The 17,301-nt window shown below is 39.7% G+C and overlaps 1 protein-coding gene and 1 long non-coding RNA gene across 4 annotated transcripts in view; one reads left to right on the forward strand and one right to left on the reverse strand.

The window, feature by feature from the left end:
• BTAF1 (B-TFIID TATA-box binding protein associated factor 1) overlaps positions 1 to 4,954 on the forward strand; it is a 53,188-nt gene extending 48,234 nt beyond the window's left edge. For both annotated transcript variants that reach the window (XM_021293735.2, XM_065068344.1), the window contains 6 exons: positions 241 to 366; positions 1,104 to 1,256; positions 1,832 to 2,043; positions 2,201 to 2,360; positions 2,951 to 3,121; positions 3,340 to 4,954. In XM_021293735.2, the coding sequence (XP_021149410.2) occupies positions 241 to 366; positions 1,104 to 1,256; positions 1,832 to 2,043; positions 2,201 to 2,360; positions 2,951 to 3,121; positions 3,340 to 3,486 (969 nt within the window). In that variant the 3' untranslated portion in view covers positions 3,487 to 4,954. The remainder of the gene's footprint in view (positions 1 to 240; positions 367 to 1,103; positions 1,257 to 1,831; positions 2,044 to 2,200; positions 2,361 to 2,950; positions 3,122 to 3,339) is intronic.
• A 3,203-nt stretch (positions 4,955 to 8,157) lies between these two features.
• On the reverse strand, positions 8,158 to 17,218 carry LOC110362206 (uncharacterized). Of its 2 annotated transcripts, none has more exons than XR_010473625.1 (3): positions 17,012 to 17,218; positions 16,479 to 16,824; positions 8,158 to 9,774 (listed from the first exon to the last, which is right to left on the reverse strand). It is a non-coding gene; the product is annotated as an uncharacterized LOC110362206 (long non-coding RNA). The 2 variants fall into 2 exon arrangements; XR_010473626.1 differs by lacking the exon at positions 8,158 to 9,774 and adding an exon at positions 10,071 to 12,505.
• Between the last annotated feature and the right edge of the window lie 83 nt (positions 17,219 to 17,301).

Here is a 17,301-nt window from a genome sequence, read left to right on the forward strand (position 1 = left end):
TAGATTAATTTCTGGCATTCTTCTACAAAAACATCTAGGCATCTGCAGATTTTTTTAAGAATGTTTTCCATGCTGAAAGAAAAATGGCAAGCAATTCCACTATTACTGTTGATCTTGTGCTACATAGAAAATAGCATTCTTGACTTACGATGATTCAGAACTAAATTCCAAAAAGTGACCGTTTGTCTTCTCTCAGGGAAAACACTTAAGTCATTCTTTTGTCTGGGGCTTGGTCTACAGGTTCAGCTCTATGAAGATTTTGCCAAGTCTCGTGCCAAATGTGATATTGATGAAACAGTTTCTTCAATTTCACTGAATGAAGAAACTGAAAAACCAAAGCTTAAAGCCACAGGTCATGTATTTCAGGTACAGGTTTCTTCAGTAACTTTTACTTGTTTGTTAATTTATTTCTGGTAACTATATTTGTGGGTTTAATAAAAAATGCTTAGCTTTTGGATCAGATTGCCCGGAAGGTGATGTATAGCTAGTATGCTTAAACTATGTTTTTGTGTCTTAAATGATATAAAGCTGTCTTTTAGTGTTTTGCTCAACTAGTGTTCAGCTGTTTTGTAGATCTTGGATACTACTGCTGATTAAAAACTGATTACCGAAAGTGCAAAACCCCAAAACAAGAGGCAACTAACTTTGATCTCATCAGTTGTTGCATTAGAAAATTAAGATTCTAAAACATGAACAAAACCACTTTCATAAATTCAGATCTAACCTTAAGAAAGTTCATGGTCTTACAGAATTGCAGATTAAGTCATGGCTGTCTGGAAACAATTCTCAAAGGGTCTGCACAGCTCCCAAAGCCATGGACTATATCCCACGCTGATGTGAAGGTGTGGGAAATGGTCTTTGCACTGTTGCTGCAACAGGAATCAAGATCATTATGCTCATAACAGTTACTGGATACAGTTTGAAAAACAGGCTTTCTTAATATAAATGTGCAACTTTAGGATACATTTTCATTGAAATGAAGTCCAGCTTGTGGAATGTGGTTGCATGGCCCCTGTACATTAAAATCAATTTTGTTTATCCTTTTTCTGTAACTATACTGTTGTTAACCATTTATTTGAATTTAATTTCCTAAATAATCAAAGGCATTGCAATACTTACGGAAGCTATGTAACCATCCAGCATTAGTGTTAACAACTCAACATCCAGAATATAAAAGAATTACAGAGCAACTTGCAGCTCATAATTCATCCCTTCGAGACATCCAACATGCACCTAAGCTGTCTGCTTTAAAACAAGTAAGTAGGTTTGCATGTTGTGCCATAAATTTTCTAAATGTCTCTGCTAATGTTGCAGTTCAGAAGGTTTTGAGACTTCGTCAAGGTGAAAACTGATCTTAAAATGCTAGTTAAGTAGCAAATGAAGTGGACTACTAGAGGTTTTTAAGCTTACGTTTTATTTTTCCTGTTAATTCAAGGAGCCGGGGAAGCACAAGGTTGCTTCAAGGTGATGACATTTACATAATAAACCTTTTATTCTGTTCTTTACTCCTGTCTTCCTTGTTACAGAAAAGCTCTTTTTCTATTTATTATACAGGAGACTATTAGCTTGATAAAGTTAGGTTGCATTACATACTTAAATTCTATTGCAAGTAAGGCAAAATGAAGAAAATTACTATTCTGACGACTCGTAAATTTTTCATGGTTTGACAATGAAGCAAAACTCCGCATTATGTCATTTGAGTGACTGTCACTTACAGACTTCCTTCAGTAGTGTTTGTCTTATTTCTAATTTCGATAGTCCATCAATGTAAATATTTACATGAGATCTACTGTCGTTTTGCTGATATGCTTTAATGCTCTTTTACTCTAAGCTGCTGCTGGACTGTGGTTTGGGGAATGGTGGATCTTCAGAAAGCGGTACAGAAGCTGTTGTGGCCCAGCACAGAGTATTGATCTTCTGTCAGCTTAAGAGCATGCTGGATATAGTGGAGCATGACCTTCTCAGACCTCAGTTACCTTCAGTTACTTATTTACGACTGGATGGCAGCATACCTGCTGGTCAGAGGCATTCCATTGTTTCACGGTAAGCATATCCCTTCATAACCAATACAAGGTAAACTGTAATGAACTACATTATTTATATGGTACAAAATCATTCTTTTGTCTGCCTCAAAGCAGTTGACATTCATAAATCTGTTATTTAAATGAATTTTACCATGCTTAACTTTTTTTGAATGCAGGTTTAATAATGACCCATCTATAGATGTTCTGTTGCTCACCACTCATGTTGGTGGACTGGGACTTAACTTAACAGGGGCTGATACAGTAGTATTTGTGGAACATGACTGGAACCCAATGAGAGACTTGCAAGCCATGGATCGGGCACATCGCATTGGGCAGGTGAAAAACTCTTCCATTTCCTTTTTTTTCCTTGCTGAAGTCCTGTTATTCAACTTTGGATAAGGTTGTAGGATATAATAAGTGATGTCTGGTGGTTTCCCCAAGTGTTCGTTCATACTGCTTTCTTGCAAATATTGCCATATGTTGGAGCGTGTACTTTATTATCATATCCCCAACTTGGTATGCCGTCTCTTCTGTACTACCTGGGCTGCTGAGGAGAGGCCAGTGAAGAATCACCCTTCAGTGGAGGTAGAGATGTAGCTGAGACAAGCAACTGAAGGGAAGCCCCACAGGGTTGTCCTTCTCTGATGCCTGGACAAGGAAAGGGTGACTACTGTTAGTATCCCTCTACAGCTGTAAAAAGCCATGAATTCAAAACTTCCTGAGTACAGATGCAATTGCAGGTGCTTCTGCTATAGGCTGGCATAGTCTCATCCTTTTCATCTAACATCAGACTGAGTACAATTACTGAAGGGTAACTCCAGGCCAAATTGTTCCCAGATTGTCCATGATGAATACTAAAAGGCTGTGATTTCTTGAATACCTAAGATGCTGTTTTTTAGTTAAGTGTGCTCTCTTTTTCCTTTCAGAAACGTGTTGTTAATGTATATCGCCTGATAACCAGGGGAACTCTGGAGGAGAAGATCATGGGTCTTCAAAAGTTCAAAATGAATATTGCAAATACAGTGATTAGCCAAGAAAACACAAGCCTACAGAGCATGGGAACAGAACAGCTGCTTGATCTGTTCACTCTTGACAAGGTAAAGAACCATTTTTACAAATATTTACGAAAAATAGAGTAAGCTTGGAGAAAAGATTTGCTTTGAAATGTAAATTTTAATCAGATGAACACATAGTAGACAGCTCTCTGAAAAACAAGAGGAAGTGATATTTCCCTAAAAAACTCAAAGAATTTAGTATATTCCTGAAAACATTATTCTGTATATTATCGATTCTTTTTTTTTCTTCTTTTGTGAAGGATGGAAAAACTGAAAAAGCAGATACTTCTACCTCTTCTGGCAAAGCATCAATGAAATCAATACTCGAAAACCTTGGGGAACTTTGGGATCAAGAACAGTATGACACTGAATACAGTCTTGAAAATTTTATGCATTCGTTAAAGTAACCATCATATATTCGTAATACAACTGCTGCTAGTTCACGTATTTTTCTGCTGATATTCAGCAAACTTCAAAGCATATATAGTGAACCTTTAGCTTAATGTGTAAATAGACCTATTGAAAGAATCTTCTTCAAAAGACTGGCACTGAGTAGTGTCACCTGTTTCACTGGGGGGTTATTCTGTCTTAAACGTTTGCACTGCATAAAAACTTAAAAATGTAAAACATTGCGAGGTGGTTTGAATTTTACTTGTTCTGAACAGCTGCAAATTCTTATTTGGTAGAAGAATAAAACACAGCAAGTTTTTACATATGTTAACAAGTGTTACTTCTGTTTGAAGTTAAGTCCACCATTATTTCTTTCTGTATCTATAATAGTTTTGTACAGTTGTTTCAGTGAGTACTTCCAGTTGTCCAGTGTACATTTTTCTTTTAAACATAACTTGCTTTTATGGTGTGTTAAAAAACAATTTTCAACTTAAACTTTCATTCAGATAATTTCAGGACTTGTATCACAAGAGGCAATGCCTAGAAGCCTTGAAAGTATTGAATAATTAAATGGCACTAGGTGTTTGCACCCACCTTTGTATATTGAGTATAAATATATTAGGCTCTTCAGTCTTTTGACACCATCCTGAGAGAACATCTGACTTGAACTTTTTAATGTAAGGAGCTATATTAAATGCAGGTAATGGCCTATTTGAGGCCATGTTTGCATCCTGTTAGCAGGGGTGTACTTTTAAAATTTATCTATAAGGCTAGAATATAGCCACTTTGAGAGATGCATGTATTCAGTATGTTTCAATCCTATATATTTTTTGTAACTAAAAAAAAAAAAAAAAAAGAAATTAAATATACAGACAGACGTTTTCCAGAAGTAGATTTTACATACTGTCTAGGATTCTAAAATCCATGCTAAAGTGACTGTTTGTTAAACTGATGCATGATTTTAAAGCTTCTTAAAGGAATAGAAAGGACTTTTTTTCTTTAGGAGAAAATAAACATCGAAATATCTACATTCAGTTTGCGGGAATTGAATAGGTGATATTGTGTAACAAAGATAGTAAAGGACTTTAACAGTGAGTGAGAATAATATGGCTGTGTGTTACGCAGCTTTTTATAGAAGGGAGGCAGTAGTAAAAGTGTGTTTCTAGATGTGCATATGTACCAGTATATGCACTTTTTATAAATATTAAATTATAGATAACTTACAGCAGTTGTCTGAATACGTAGAATATATGTATAAATATAAAAACCTAAGGTTTGTAGCTTGCTGTGTGCTTAAGCATCAGAGCTTAAAAACCACCAGAGACCTCAACAATGTAAAATAAGATTGTTTTAAAACAATATATATAAATCAAGACTGTTCTGCAGCATTGGAGAGGAATTAATGTCACATTTCAGTAGTTATGAACTGCCATATTGTAACTGAATTAGCATTCCATGAAAATAAACAAAACTGGGAATATATAACGTGCATGTTGTGTATGTCCACGTTCAGGGTCTCTTTTTCTGTAGAGAATACTTTTTCCCTGTAGCTGACTAGGTAGAAGACTAATGCTTTTGGACATTACAGCTGGATTACTGGTATTATATTAGTTCATTTCTACCTTCATATGCAGAATATTTCTGTTGTGCTTTCAACTGATAATCCGAGGGAAGGGAGGACAAGATGGATATTGATGTTCTGTTTGCAGAGAAATTATAATGCTGGAATACTGGGCACTTTTAAGAGAACTTGGTGCAGTAATCTGGTGATAGTGCCCAGAAGTACCAAGATATTTGAATAAAGAAACCTCTTACTTAGAAAAACATATGCAGTGTTTTATGACTTCAAGAGTTTTATTAGCTACAGTAGTAGGAAACTGTTTGGCTCCTGTTGGAGAAAAATACACAAAGGACTGCTTTAAACCACTTATTTATCACACTGAGGTTGCTATGCAACCGTAATACTCTTTGCGATGGCTCTCTCGGATATGACATCAAAAAGACTCCTGCACCTGAAAAATGGGAGGAGCAGAACCTAGAATAATAATTTCAAGATTATTATATGTACTGACTTAACACTTTCAAAATGGAAACAAGCAGGAACACTACACTAAGTACACAAAAAAAACCATTTTTATTCACCTTAGTATTTAACTAAGAGCTTTTCTGTGCTTTCCAAGCTAGGAGACCACTTACCATGATCTGGCTTGCTCTAGTGCAGTATTGTCACTGCATGAGCTGTGTTCACTTACTGCAAAACTCAAGCAAGAAATATGCTCTTGGCATGCCTCTAACTGCATTTGACCTGTTTAATGAGTATTCAGCTGCAATGAACCAGACCAGAACTTGGCTGAAATAAAAACTTCAAAGGTAGAGCATAAATGTCAGGTTATCAGCACCAGCCATTTTGCTCTACAGCTCTGGCCCTGTTGAAGGGTATTAGCTGTTAATGAAGATGCAGCCTAAACCTTGAAATGCAGTCATTGCAGGCCCCAAAAAACATGACCCGTGAGTAGAACCATGCATGCCCAGTGCAAATTCTGTGTAATTTGCACTGAAGTACTACTCTAACTCCGTTGTTTAATGGCATCAAAAGAACACTAATAGTCACCCAAGGTAGACCTCTAATGATGTAGTCCCAGGGTAAAAGCTTGCTAATTTGTGAAAACTAAGTACTTCTTGCTAGTGACTGCATTCTGGGCTGGAAGAACAATTTTGAAACAACTGTATATGTATTGGTGCTTTTCAACCAAACTTTTAAGACTGCTTGAAATTCTACTTGAAACTAAATGGAAAGCTATCTTCTGCAAATACAATAACAGAAATCAAACTAATTGGACAGACCCTCAGAGGCCAGATTTGGGATGGAAACTCACATAATTACTTCACCAGACGGAACATTGGCATTTACAATTTTGTGATTTGGATCCTATATTGATTTCAAAACACCCAGCAAATAAAGCTACTGTTTTCAAAGTACAACTTCTTCACTTGAAGCAAACAGAAATACCTTTTAGGGGTGTCGCAGAAGAGGCAGCTGCTAATTTCAGCTCCGTCTGGGATGATTAATGAATCATGAAAAATGCTTTGTCCTGGATCTGCATTTGGAAGAGCTCCTAATCTCCAGCAGGTAACTTCTGGGCCCTCGAGCTGAGCAGTGGCAGCAGCAGTAGCAGTGGTGGGCAGTGCAGCAGGAGCGTCCTACAGCAAACACAGGGAGTCCCACTTGAGGAGAGCTGCACCGTGGGCAGCAGGAGCTGCCACCAGCCTCTCTCATGCTGGTGGGCAAGAGCCTGGCCAAGCACTTACTTATTCATGACCTATGGTTGCTGACTCGGCTGGCTGCATACTCATGAGCTGATCTACCCTCGCTAGAGAGCTTACTACCATCTTCAGCAAACCTTCAGGTCTAGATGCATTTCAAGGCTGTAGAGGGACAGTTTAGAAAGGAGATAGGAGCTTGATAAGTCTGCTCCACCACCAAAATGTGAGCATACCTACAACAATGTTGCATGCGCTTTACGCTTCACAGGCACCTTCACTGTTCTTGGTCTTTTCTTCCCTTTCCCTCCCCCAACATGCCTCTCCTGGATCTGTTCACTTGCAGCCTATGCAGCTGCAGCTCTTGCATGAGCCATGGATGAGAGGGGTCCTTATTCATAACAACCACAATGTTTCCTTTGCTCATGAAGGGCTCAAAACATGAAAAGTCTTGTTTGTTGATTACATTTGATTGTATGCAATGGAGAAGCCTTCTGTCTGTACAACAGACAAGGGACTGAGAACATTTTTCTGTATCTGCCAGTGGTCAGATGAGTACTGCAGTGACTGGTGAGTATATCTGTTCTGAGGAGTGTTTTTTGTGGATTTCTCTCATTAAGACAACCTTTCTGCCCAAGGGTACAACCATGAGACTTAATCCCGTCATTACAGGTGTGTGAAAAACAGCTTTTTTGGTAAGAATCACATCCTCTCCTGCTGGCTCAGCAGCCTGCTTACTTAACCCCACGTCAGCTTCCCGAGAGACATGAATGCAAATGCTTCAAATACAAAAGAAAAAAAATAGCCTTGACCCAGTCCAAAGAGCTTGGAAGCAGCAGTGGCTTAGTGAGGGATAGCCTGCCAGGGGCCTTGTATTTCTGCATTTCTTTGTCATTGTTCTTTTTTCATAGAAAGTCAGTATTTTTTTGTGTTTTGTTTTGTTTTCTCTTTTTTACTGGGCAGTGGTAGTAATCCAAGTATGAGAACTGACGTCTTTACTCTGCCAGTTCAGCCCTTGGACAACTATTGAGAGATCAACTATCTGAAAATGTGATCTTTGCCATTATTTCAGGAGACCACTCAGTCAAGACCAACAACCTATCTGACGGTTTCTCTGTCATATTCTTCACAAAAATATAATTGGGCTTTGTTTCTGTTAGCCTCTCAGAGCTGTTCAGATGACCATGAATTCTCTCTCCTCCCCCAGCTCTGAGCGGGAGGATTTCCAGTTTCTTCCAGGTACTCCAGGCACGGAATCCATGCTCAGGAACCTGCAGTGCCTAGGGATCCCTGGCCCCCCAGTTGGTCTCTCATCACTTCGGGGCCGTGTGGGTGGCTGCCGTCGCTCCTGCCCAGCCACAGCTGTGGGGCATGCAGTGACCTTTCCCTGATGGTTTTTTCCCCTGTGACTATTACAAACAGTTAATATTCAGACTATTTTAAGCTTTTCTTAAAATCATTATTTTTCTGGATATTTGCTTTTGTCATCTAGGTAATTCATGCAGATCAGCCCAGCTGGACAGATGAGTCATAGCAAGGCTGCTACACTTGTCAAGTCTGGCAGTCTGGACACTGGGTGGAAGTAACCGTCAAGGATCATTTGCCTTGCTTTGGTGGTAAACCCTGCTTTTCCCAGTGTCAGACAGAGGATATGTTTTGGCTTTCACTGTTGGAAAAAGCTTATGCAAAGTATGCGAACGTTGTTATTGAGGGAAGTAAAGGGAGGTACCATACCTGTCTACCTTCCGCTTACTTCTTCGATGTGGCTGGTTTGGGCATAGAGCTGTGTATTATTCAATACAAAGTACAATGGCTGCCAGCTTTTCCACACTGGGTTGTACGGAAGATGCTCTTTAAACTGTAGATCCGAAAAGTGTGCTTCTAGTTACATATGAGGTTAGTCTTAGAGTGAGAATTATGATGAAAAGTAAGAGCTGAAGTGAATTATCAGGATTCCAATGATGTTCATTAAGTCACTATCTGTTTATCATCTAGATTATTAAAGGGAAATATTTTACTAATGCAGCATTTCATAGATGAAGACAACACAATCAAAAGCAGAAAGCATGCAAATATTTTCATGAAAAGCAATGACATGATGTAATTTTATGCTAGTGGAGGGTCTGGTTGTAGGAGTTTCACTGATGCTTTTGCTTAATTTGATAGTTTATTATTTTGAGAAGAAACCACCGTATTGTTCATGTGTTTGCAGATGCAGCTATATTATGTTTTGTGACACATCCACCAAAATGCTGTCCAGATAGACAAAGCAATTTGGAGACAAACTGCACTGGTAAGATAGACATCAATTGGCCAAAAGAACTGCGATGATGCATTGTGGTTGCCAGCAGAGGGCAGAAAAAGACTTTAAATATGAAGTAATGTATTCAACTGCAGATATGTTTAGCAGAAATAGTGAAGCAGCAGTGGCATGTTAAAGCTTCCCTGTAGGGTTGAAAGGTTTGTTTCTGTAGAGTCTTATGGTTCTCTCTTGTCCTATCGTTCTTTTATAGTCTTGATTTCTTCTGCTGTCTTTTGCATCTGTGGCATCAGGTAGGGTAGTCTCTTGATTTCCTTAAGTTGTTGAAGGAAGTGCTACTCTGGTTGACTGTGCAAAGTGAACAGAGAATTACTGATAGAGAGGTAAAAATGTTATTTTTTTCATACAGAATGCAGTTAGTATATCATGGAAGATGACGTAGTGCACAAATGCTAAGGTACAAATGACTAGGACTAGACTAGAGTGGTTTCTATAGAGGATGACATGAATTGTGGTAAACATCCCACCAAACAATAGAATGGGAATGGCATTCTCTGGTTGTTGTATTCTGTAAATAAACTAGTATGTTCTTTCTTTTGCCTACTTGGGGATATGAGGTAGGGTAGGGTTTCTTTAGTTCTGCTGTTTGCAGAAACTTTCTTTTTTTTCTTAATTTTGTCTTCAATAATGCATGGGTCTTACAAACAGCTGTGAGCAGGACAGGTGGCAGATGCTTTGGTTGACCTGAGTGGAAGAATTTCTGAAAGATGGATCCTGACAGGGCCTGGAAGAAACACAGAGAAAGAGAAGACTGGCATGGTTTTGGAGAAAGTGTTTAGGAGGTTAATGAATCTGAAGGAACATTGTGTAATAAGCTGCTCAGTCCTAAATTCCAGGCAAGGTGATAGTAAAGTTCTAGACATTTTTAAGTAAATACCTCGATTTAACATGGTACAGAGCACAAGGCAGCCACAAATGCATAGTGCTGATTCTAGTACCATACCAGTGTCATGGTGCAATTTCACATAACCTTGGATAAAAAAAAAGATCTAAGAAAGTTGTTGAGTTCAGGATGGAGGGTGCTTTTGAGGGCTGTTTTTATATCAATACCAGTTTGGTCAGTTCTCAAAAAGAAACACACCCCCACACTCCCCAACAAAACACCTAAAACCCCCCTTAAAAACCTCAATGAATTTTGGCACCAAGAATTTGTACACGTTTGAGATCAAGCAGTGAGTTAATATGCTTTAAATTTTTCATTTATTTTATTTCTATATAGTCACAAATAAAGTCAAACTGTTTGGGTTCTTTAATGCTGTTTGTATACCACTTTAATTTCCTCTTAGCTCAAAACTGCCTTCTTTCACTGGATAGTTTAATGTCATTCATTGTAACATATGGAGCAGGTTTTTTTGTTTACTTTCAAATGCTTTTCATTCTATTCTGGTTCAAGTGAACTCGGAGAATTTCATGCCTTTATGGTGATAGACATGTTGAATCTGCCTGAAGTGTCAGGCAAGGAAATCTTCCTACTATGAACAGTAAATCCTTGGGGGAGGCAGTGTTGGAGGGGTCTCTGGTGTGAAGGGTAAGTTCATTTTCATTTGGAAAATCATTTGTCAAAGTTCTGAAGCAAGAAGCATATCTATGTATTGCAAAGGCAAATAGTGTTAATAGGCTATAGTGGAGGAGAGAGACTTGAGTTGGTGTGCTATCCCTTAGAGAGTTGAGTAGTTCACACAGCTTATTGGTTCCAGGTTACACATTTTGATTTGTTCTGGTAATTTAACATTTTTTTAATACCAATTTTTTTTTTATCATAGCATTGTATCTTCTTGTAGAGAAAAGATCTTGGCTTATTTTCTGTCTCTGATTTTTGTTGTGTGGGGTTTTGTTGTTGTTCTGCAGTTACCTAAGTATCTTTGTTCATAAGAAATTTGTGACTTCTAAGCAGTCACTCAGCTTTACTTGGCTTTTCTCGTTTGATCTTGTCTCAGTTGCAGAAGACAAGCAAAGGAATATGTATAAAACAAAACACAGCAGAAGGATACTTCTGTTTTTTGCTTGTGCACTGTCATTTGTGTAGATTAATATAAGAAGGATAAGCTGGAACTGAGTACATAGAAATGAGATCTGTTTTAAAGGAAATGCAGAAACATGTTTAGCAGTTCATGTAGCAAAGTAACAAAAATGAAAGGGCAGACACTACTAGCTTGTTTTGTCAAGTGTTAGCATATTTAGACAGGACAAAAAAACACGCAATTCTTGACCCAAGGAGCAAGCTATTATCGTTAAAATATGGTAACAGTGTGATCATGTTAAATTTAGAGAACAGGGTGTGTGTGTCATTCCCCCCTGCCCCGTGTTAAAAAGGCAGCTTAATTGCATTAATTGAGACTTAAGTTGATGGTTTTTGCTTTTGGCAGAGTTTTGCCTATACAGTTGGGCTCTTGTAGTTTCTTTGCCAAACAGTAAGTTGTCATGTAGTTGCAATAAGATAGCATTTCACCAAGTGACCTTAGAGCCCTGTTTTATTCAAGTGCAGAACTGTTCTTTGTTGTTAGTGAAATAGTCAAAAATGTTGAAAGCACAAGCTTTTAATGGGCCCTAAATAATGAGGTGTTTAAATTCTTAGCTTATCGTGACTTAGCTAGCAGGTTCATGGGAATAACTGGCTGCTTCATACAAATGGTGGGGTTTGATCTTCACTACAGAGCATTAAAATTCTTTCAGAACAGTCACTGTGCAGCTTGTTTTACCTTTTTGTCAGTATTTTTAACAACTATTAAAATCTTTATTCTGCCATCACACTTTTGACTGTACTGTCTGTTATAAGCAAAGTTGTTATTTCACCTACAAGTGTGCTGCTGTATCCTATCTGGTGTGAGGTTGGTTCTAAGTTTTCTTTGATAAGCTGTGATTGATAGTTCCTGTTATCCCTCCCATTCACTAGTGATGTGTATACAGGAAATATTAAAAGCAAGTATTTGACAATAAAAGGAAAAAAAATCCTCTTCTTATTGTCCTGCTCCATAGGATATTTGATAGAACATTGTTATGGAACTTTATTGGGTGAAGAACTAGATGTTGACTTTTGTCTGATGTGCAGTGGTCAAGGATGGAACCAGCTGGATCCAGTAGTTGCCTCAGAACTGCTCTCACAGATCCAAAAGGGAAAATTCTGCATTGATGAAGAGAAATTTTGCAGGGAATTTGATGAGATTGCCATGGGCTTTCCAGTCAAGGAGGAAGGACAACTTCAAAGCCTCTATACAGGTGTGGTATGAGAAAACATCTGTCTTGTGCAAATAATCTAGTTAGTCTCTGACAGCACTGCCAGGATAGCAAGTGTCATCCTATAGGTTTCCATATTTTCCAGGTAAGACTTCTGATCAGTTTGATTGCTCATGTGCCAAGTGTGAAAGTAAGTCTGGCAGACAGTTCGGCGCTCCTTCCACTTGGGAAGGGACTTGCTGCATCTAGGAGAAAGACATGCTGATGGTGTGACATAATGCCTGTGAAAGACAAGGAGTAACTACATAGTAACCAGAGAAGTGGCTCAACTGAATTCTTCCAATGTTCTATAAATTAGTTTAAGAAATGATTTGGGTTTTTTAACATTATTGTGTACTTCTGTATTCCTAGGTTGTGATTATATGAGCTTTGGCAAGTACACGTCTTTCAATTTCAAAAAGTTCAACTATATGAGGTCAGACCTCCTAACTAGAAGTTACGACAGGACAAGGACTGATGGTTTTAAACTAAAAGAGGGAACTAGGCTAGACTCAGGCTAGACATGAGGAAGAAATTTTTTACAATGAGGGTGGTAAAATACTGGCCCAGGTTGCCAAGAGAGGTGGTAGATGGCCCATGCCTGGAAACATTCAAGGCCGGGCTGGATGGGGCTCTGAGCAGCCTGATCTAGTTGAAGATGTCCCTGCTCATGGTAAGGGTTTGGACTAGCTGAGCTTTGAAGGCCCCTTCCAACCCAAAACATTCTATGATTTGTGCTCATCTGTCTGAGAAGCAGCAGCAGGTCCAGATGTAGTGTGCTTTCTTGGGGGTTTCTGCTGCGTTTGACAGCCAAGGAAGAAGGAGAAGCACCAACAGCAAACTGTGACCTCTGCCCTCACTGGAAGTTCTCATCAAATGTTAACCTCACCTAGGCTGACTTATTTTTTGATTTTTTTTTCTTTTTTTTTTTTTAAAGCTCTCCCACCTTTGTGATCCATACAAAGGTGTTCACATCCAGCTCTTCCAGTACTTGACAATGTCCCTGTTGAATGTGCAGGAGTCTATGATGTGAAGGGTGGGATAGAAACATTTTATGTTTATGTTATAGAAGCAAGGAACATTTATGTTTCTATTCATGGTGACTTACTGGTTTGTATTTATATTGTATTACCAATACCACTGTATTTGTAGTATATTACCAGCAGCTCAGACCTTCTGATGAAACCTCAGAAGGAGGGACAGCTCTCTGTTGGAGATGGAGCTATGAGGAGTTCATTCTCATCAGAATCTCTAAATGAGATTATGGCTCAAGCTTTCTTATGTGCACGTATGCAATCTTTCTGTGTGAGCGTGCCTAGCAGCAAGCTGATTGCTACTGCATTCTAATTTGAGAATCCTGCTTGTGTAACCAACCTGTGCTTTGATGGAGCAGATACCATTTGCAGCTGGAGCCACCCCAAACTAAATACAGCTCCCTTGGCACAGAACTCTGCAGTGGTACTCACCAGAGCTGATGGAAAATAGCAAAGAGTGCAAGGGAGAAAAAAAAAAAACAGAATACTTTGTCCTTCTCAAAAGGTGTTTTTTCCTGTTTCTTGACACATATGAATATTACTTGAATTCTCTGTAATCTTTTGTTCTTAGTTTTTTTTCCTTATTTCAGTATTATAAAACTAGGAAGGCAACTTTGATTGTGGTGCAACACTGTGATTATCCTTTAAACTTTATCTGGAAGAGTGTACTGTTTGTACTTTTTTGTGCAAAGCTATATAATTTTAGTAGGAAATGTGGTTAATGTGGTTTTTTTTTCCTGCCTTTTTTTTTTCTTTACCATAACATAAAAAGCTGGAAGTTAAGACTACACTTTCATTTGTATGTGCTAAGTATTACACAGTTCTTGGTGAGACCAGAGCATGTTCTTGGTTTGTGTGTTGGTTTTTGTTAATTTTGTTGTTGTGGGGCAGTTATTTTTTGGTTTCTGCACTGATGAACAGTCTGAGATTCTATCAAAAAATTAGATCTGCTGCTTACACAAAGAGGGCTAAGACTGAATTTACATTGCCTTCAAAATTGCCACTTAAGTCCATTTTAGTATATAAATATCTGAAATATTATACAAACTCTAGTGCTAAACTGTGCAAAATCTTGAATACTTTTAAAGGGAAGAAAGGAATAGCTGAAGAAACAAAGTACTTAACACCAGATAACACTAGGGAACTCAAACATGGATTTAGGAACTTTGTTAGGTTTTCTTTCCTTTCCCTCCTCTCCCCAAAAACCTTAAGAAGTCACACACTCAAAACTTGTGCTGTTTTCCTAGCTCTACATAATGGGGAGATAGCTAGCTCAGTGTTGAGTGTCTATTGTTAATTTTGCAAGTAATCAACAAACATACACTCTTACAGATGATGACCTGCAGTATTTCCTTGTGAAGTAAAATTCAGATCGGGGTTTGCTAAGTTATAAGAGGAAAATTCCACGTACTAAAGAAAAACATTTACTGCTCAATTTCCTTTTTTAAATGAGGGAAGTCGATCCAGAGAACAGCAACTTCAAAACCATGGATTTCAACTCAGGTACAAAAACTTCAGGAAAAGTGGGGAAGGGTGAAATGCAGAGATGGGGAGAAAGGAAAAAGTAGTATGCTGCATCCTGCCAAAGGGCTGTTCCAGGAACGCAGCGAATTGAACTAATCTGCAGTTCAGTCAGAGGCTCAGAAAGAGCTGAGCAGTCAGAACATGCTGGCCACGTCTCCCATACACTCCAGTTCCAGGGGCCGTTGCAGGGTGATGCTGTTCTGTCCATGCCAAGTTTGTGCCTGCCAGAGATTTCCCATATGTCAAAGTAATTACATTTCATAGTTTATGCAGGCTGGTTGCTTAGATATGCCATCAAGAAAACAGGAATACCTATCAGTATACCAGCAGCAAGTGAATTGGGTGGTTAGCTGTGGTATGTTTTTTGCTACTGTTTCTGTGTTATTTCTCTTTGAATAAATATTGTTCCCTCCAGATACACATTTGTGTATTCTGATCCTGTTTTGCATGACTCATACTGCACTTTCAGTGATTTCATTATCAATCATGGCCTAGCATCCTAGAAATAAAGACTTCAAGTAGAAATCTGTAATGAGAAGGCAAGGGAAGAGCTATTGCAGATGTGCAAATCTAACTGCCTTTGCAAGTTAGTAAACACGGCTTGATAAAAGTCAGTTGAATTGTATGTGATCTCTGCCACAGCCAGAAAAGGAAGTTGTTAAAAAGCTGTCAACTCTCAGAAAGCAATGTACTTTGATGGAAAAACTTCTTCACCCTGAGGGTGATAGAGCACTGGAACAGGCTGCCCAGAGAGGTTGTGGAATCTGCTGCTCCGATCGCATTCAAAACCCACCTGGACACATTCCCGTGTGATCTGCTCTGGGTGAACTAGATGATCTCCAGAGGTCCCTTCCAACCCCAGCCATTCTCTGATTCTGTGATTCCTGCCTCTCTTCTAAATCAGAGCTGCTTCACTTAGGGACAAAAACAACTTTTGACTCTGTGCTACCAAGACAAGTGTGGCTTCATTAAAAAGCTGCACTGTATTTTGAACTGTTTCTCCATGCTGCCCACATTTCCACACTGTCCACATTATAAAACACTTCCAGGACACTTGCAACTGTACATCCTTGGTACCTCTATCTTGCAAGTATCATCACTCACAAAACACAACAACCTTGTCAACCAAGTTAAAAGTGCTAAGGTGCCATTTTCTGTTTTTTTGGAAGCTCTGAATACCTGTATAAACATAAAGTCCATATCTGTGCATAAAGTCAAAATACTGCCCATACCCATATTCACGAGAATGTCTTTTCAAGAAACTGCCAAGAGAAGCATCATGCACACAAACCAAACCAACAGTCAGTTCCAGCCCACCTGAATTTGTTTATGATTAATTTAATGGTCATGCACTTAGGCATCATATCAGTTAAATTATCAGTTCATTTGCAAGCTGGAAAGGACAACATGGCAGAACTCAAAGCTGATACTTCTGCTTTCTTTGCTGCCCTGCTAAGAGCCACAAGATGTGATCAGCATTTCAGGCATCTCGGGGCTGGCACAATCAGCAGTTGTTAATTATTGTTTATTAAAGGCAGAACTGTGTGTTCTCGCAGTTACATCACTCTTTGGCTGTACCTATTATTTATCAGTTGAAAAGCAAGGCAACAAACAAAGCAAGAAGAGTGGAAAAAAACCCCATACCATGAGTGTTTACCTGGGCTGTGCGGGGTCAGGGCAAAGTGAAGAAGGGAGGGACATGAGACTGCACTTGCAATCGGACCATGTTCCCTAGCTCAGTTTGGTTTATTTCTCCAAATTCCCACTGTGCAGTATTGTTGCCTTCAACGTAGATGCGGTCACAGCTCCCGAAGCCACCACAGCACTGCAGTGGCAGAGGTTTGAATCTCTTAACCCTGAGAGCCTTGTGCTGCTTCCTTCTCTTCCCACTTGAGCATGAAAAGCAGCTTCAGCTACCACCAGAGAAGAAAACAAACCAGCCAGCCTGGAAGTCCAAAGAAGCTGAAGTGGCAGCTGACTGCAGAGCCTGCAGCTTCTTACACCTGCACAGAAAACCAGAGAAAATACAACCCTTACGCACAGGCTCCAAGGTCCAACACTGGCTGTGTGGATGCAGCAGCCAGGGCTGCCTTCCTACTTTGGGGCTCAAAAAATAATCATAGTAATAACAACAATAAAAAACCCTCTAAATCAGGAGTGCCCCTGTGTCCGCCCGCACCCCGCGCTCACCTTCGCTCCGCCCGCAGCACCCACAGGGGGCGGCGCGCGGGGCCCTGTGGCCGTTAGTGTCCGTTGGGCAGCACGCGCAGCCCCGTGCCCCGCCCGCCGAGCCTTCCAGAAGCCCGCGTGCCCAGGTGAGGCGGGTTTCTCGGGGCGGGCGGGTCGGGCTCCCGAGGCACCAGGGGCCGTTGCCCGAAAACTCTCCTCACAGCCCAGAGGAGGGCGGCTTTGGCGGAGCCCCTCTCCCCCAGCGGCAGCAGTGCTGCTCTGCTGCTGCCTGAAAAGCTGGGGAGCGCCCA

Source organism: Columba livia, chromosome 6 (assembly GCF_036013475.1).
Source record: "Columba livia isolate bColLiv1 breed racing homer chromosome 6, bColLiv1.pat.W.v2, whole genome shotgun sequence".
Lineage (NCBI taxonomy): Eukaryota > Metazoa > Chordata > Aves > Columbiformes > Columbidae > Columba > Columba livia.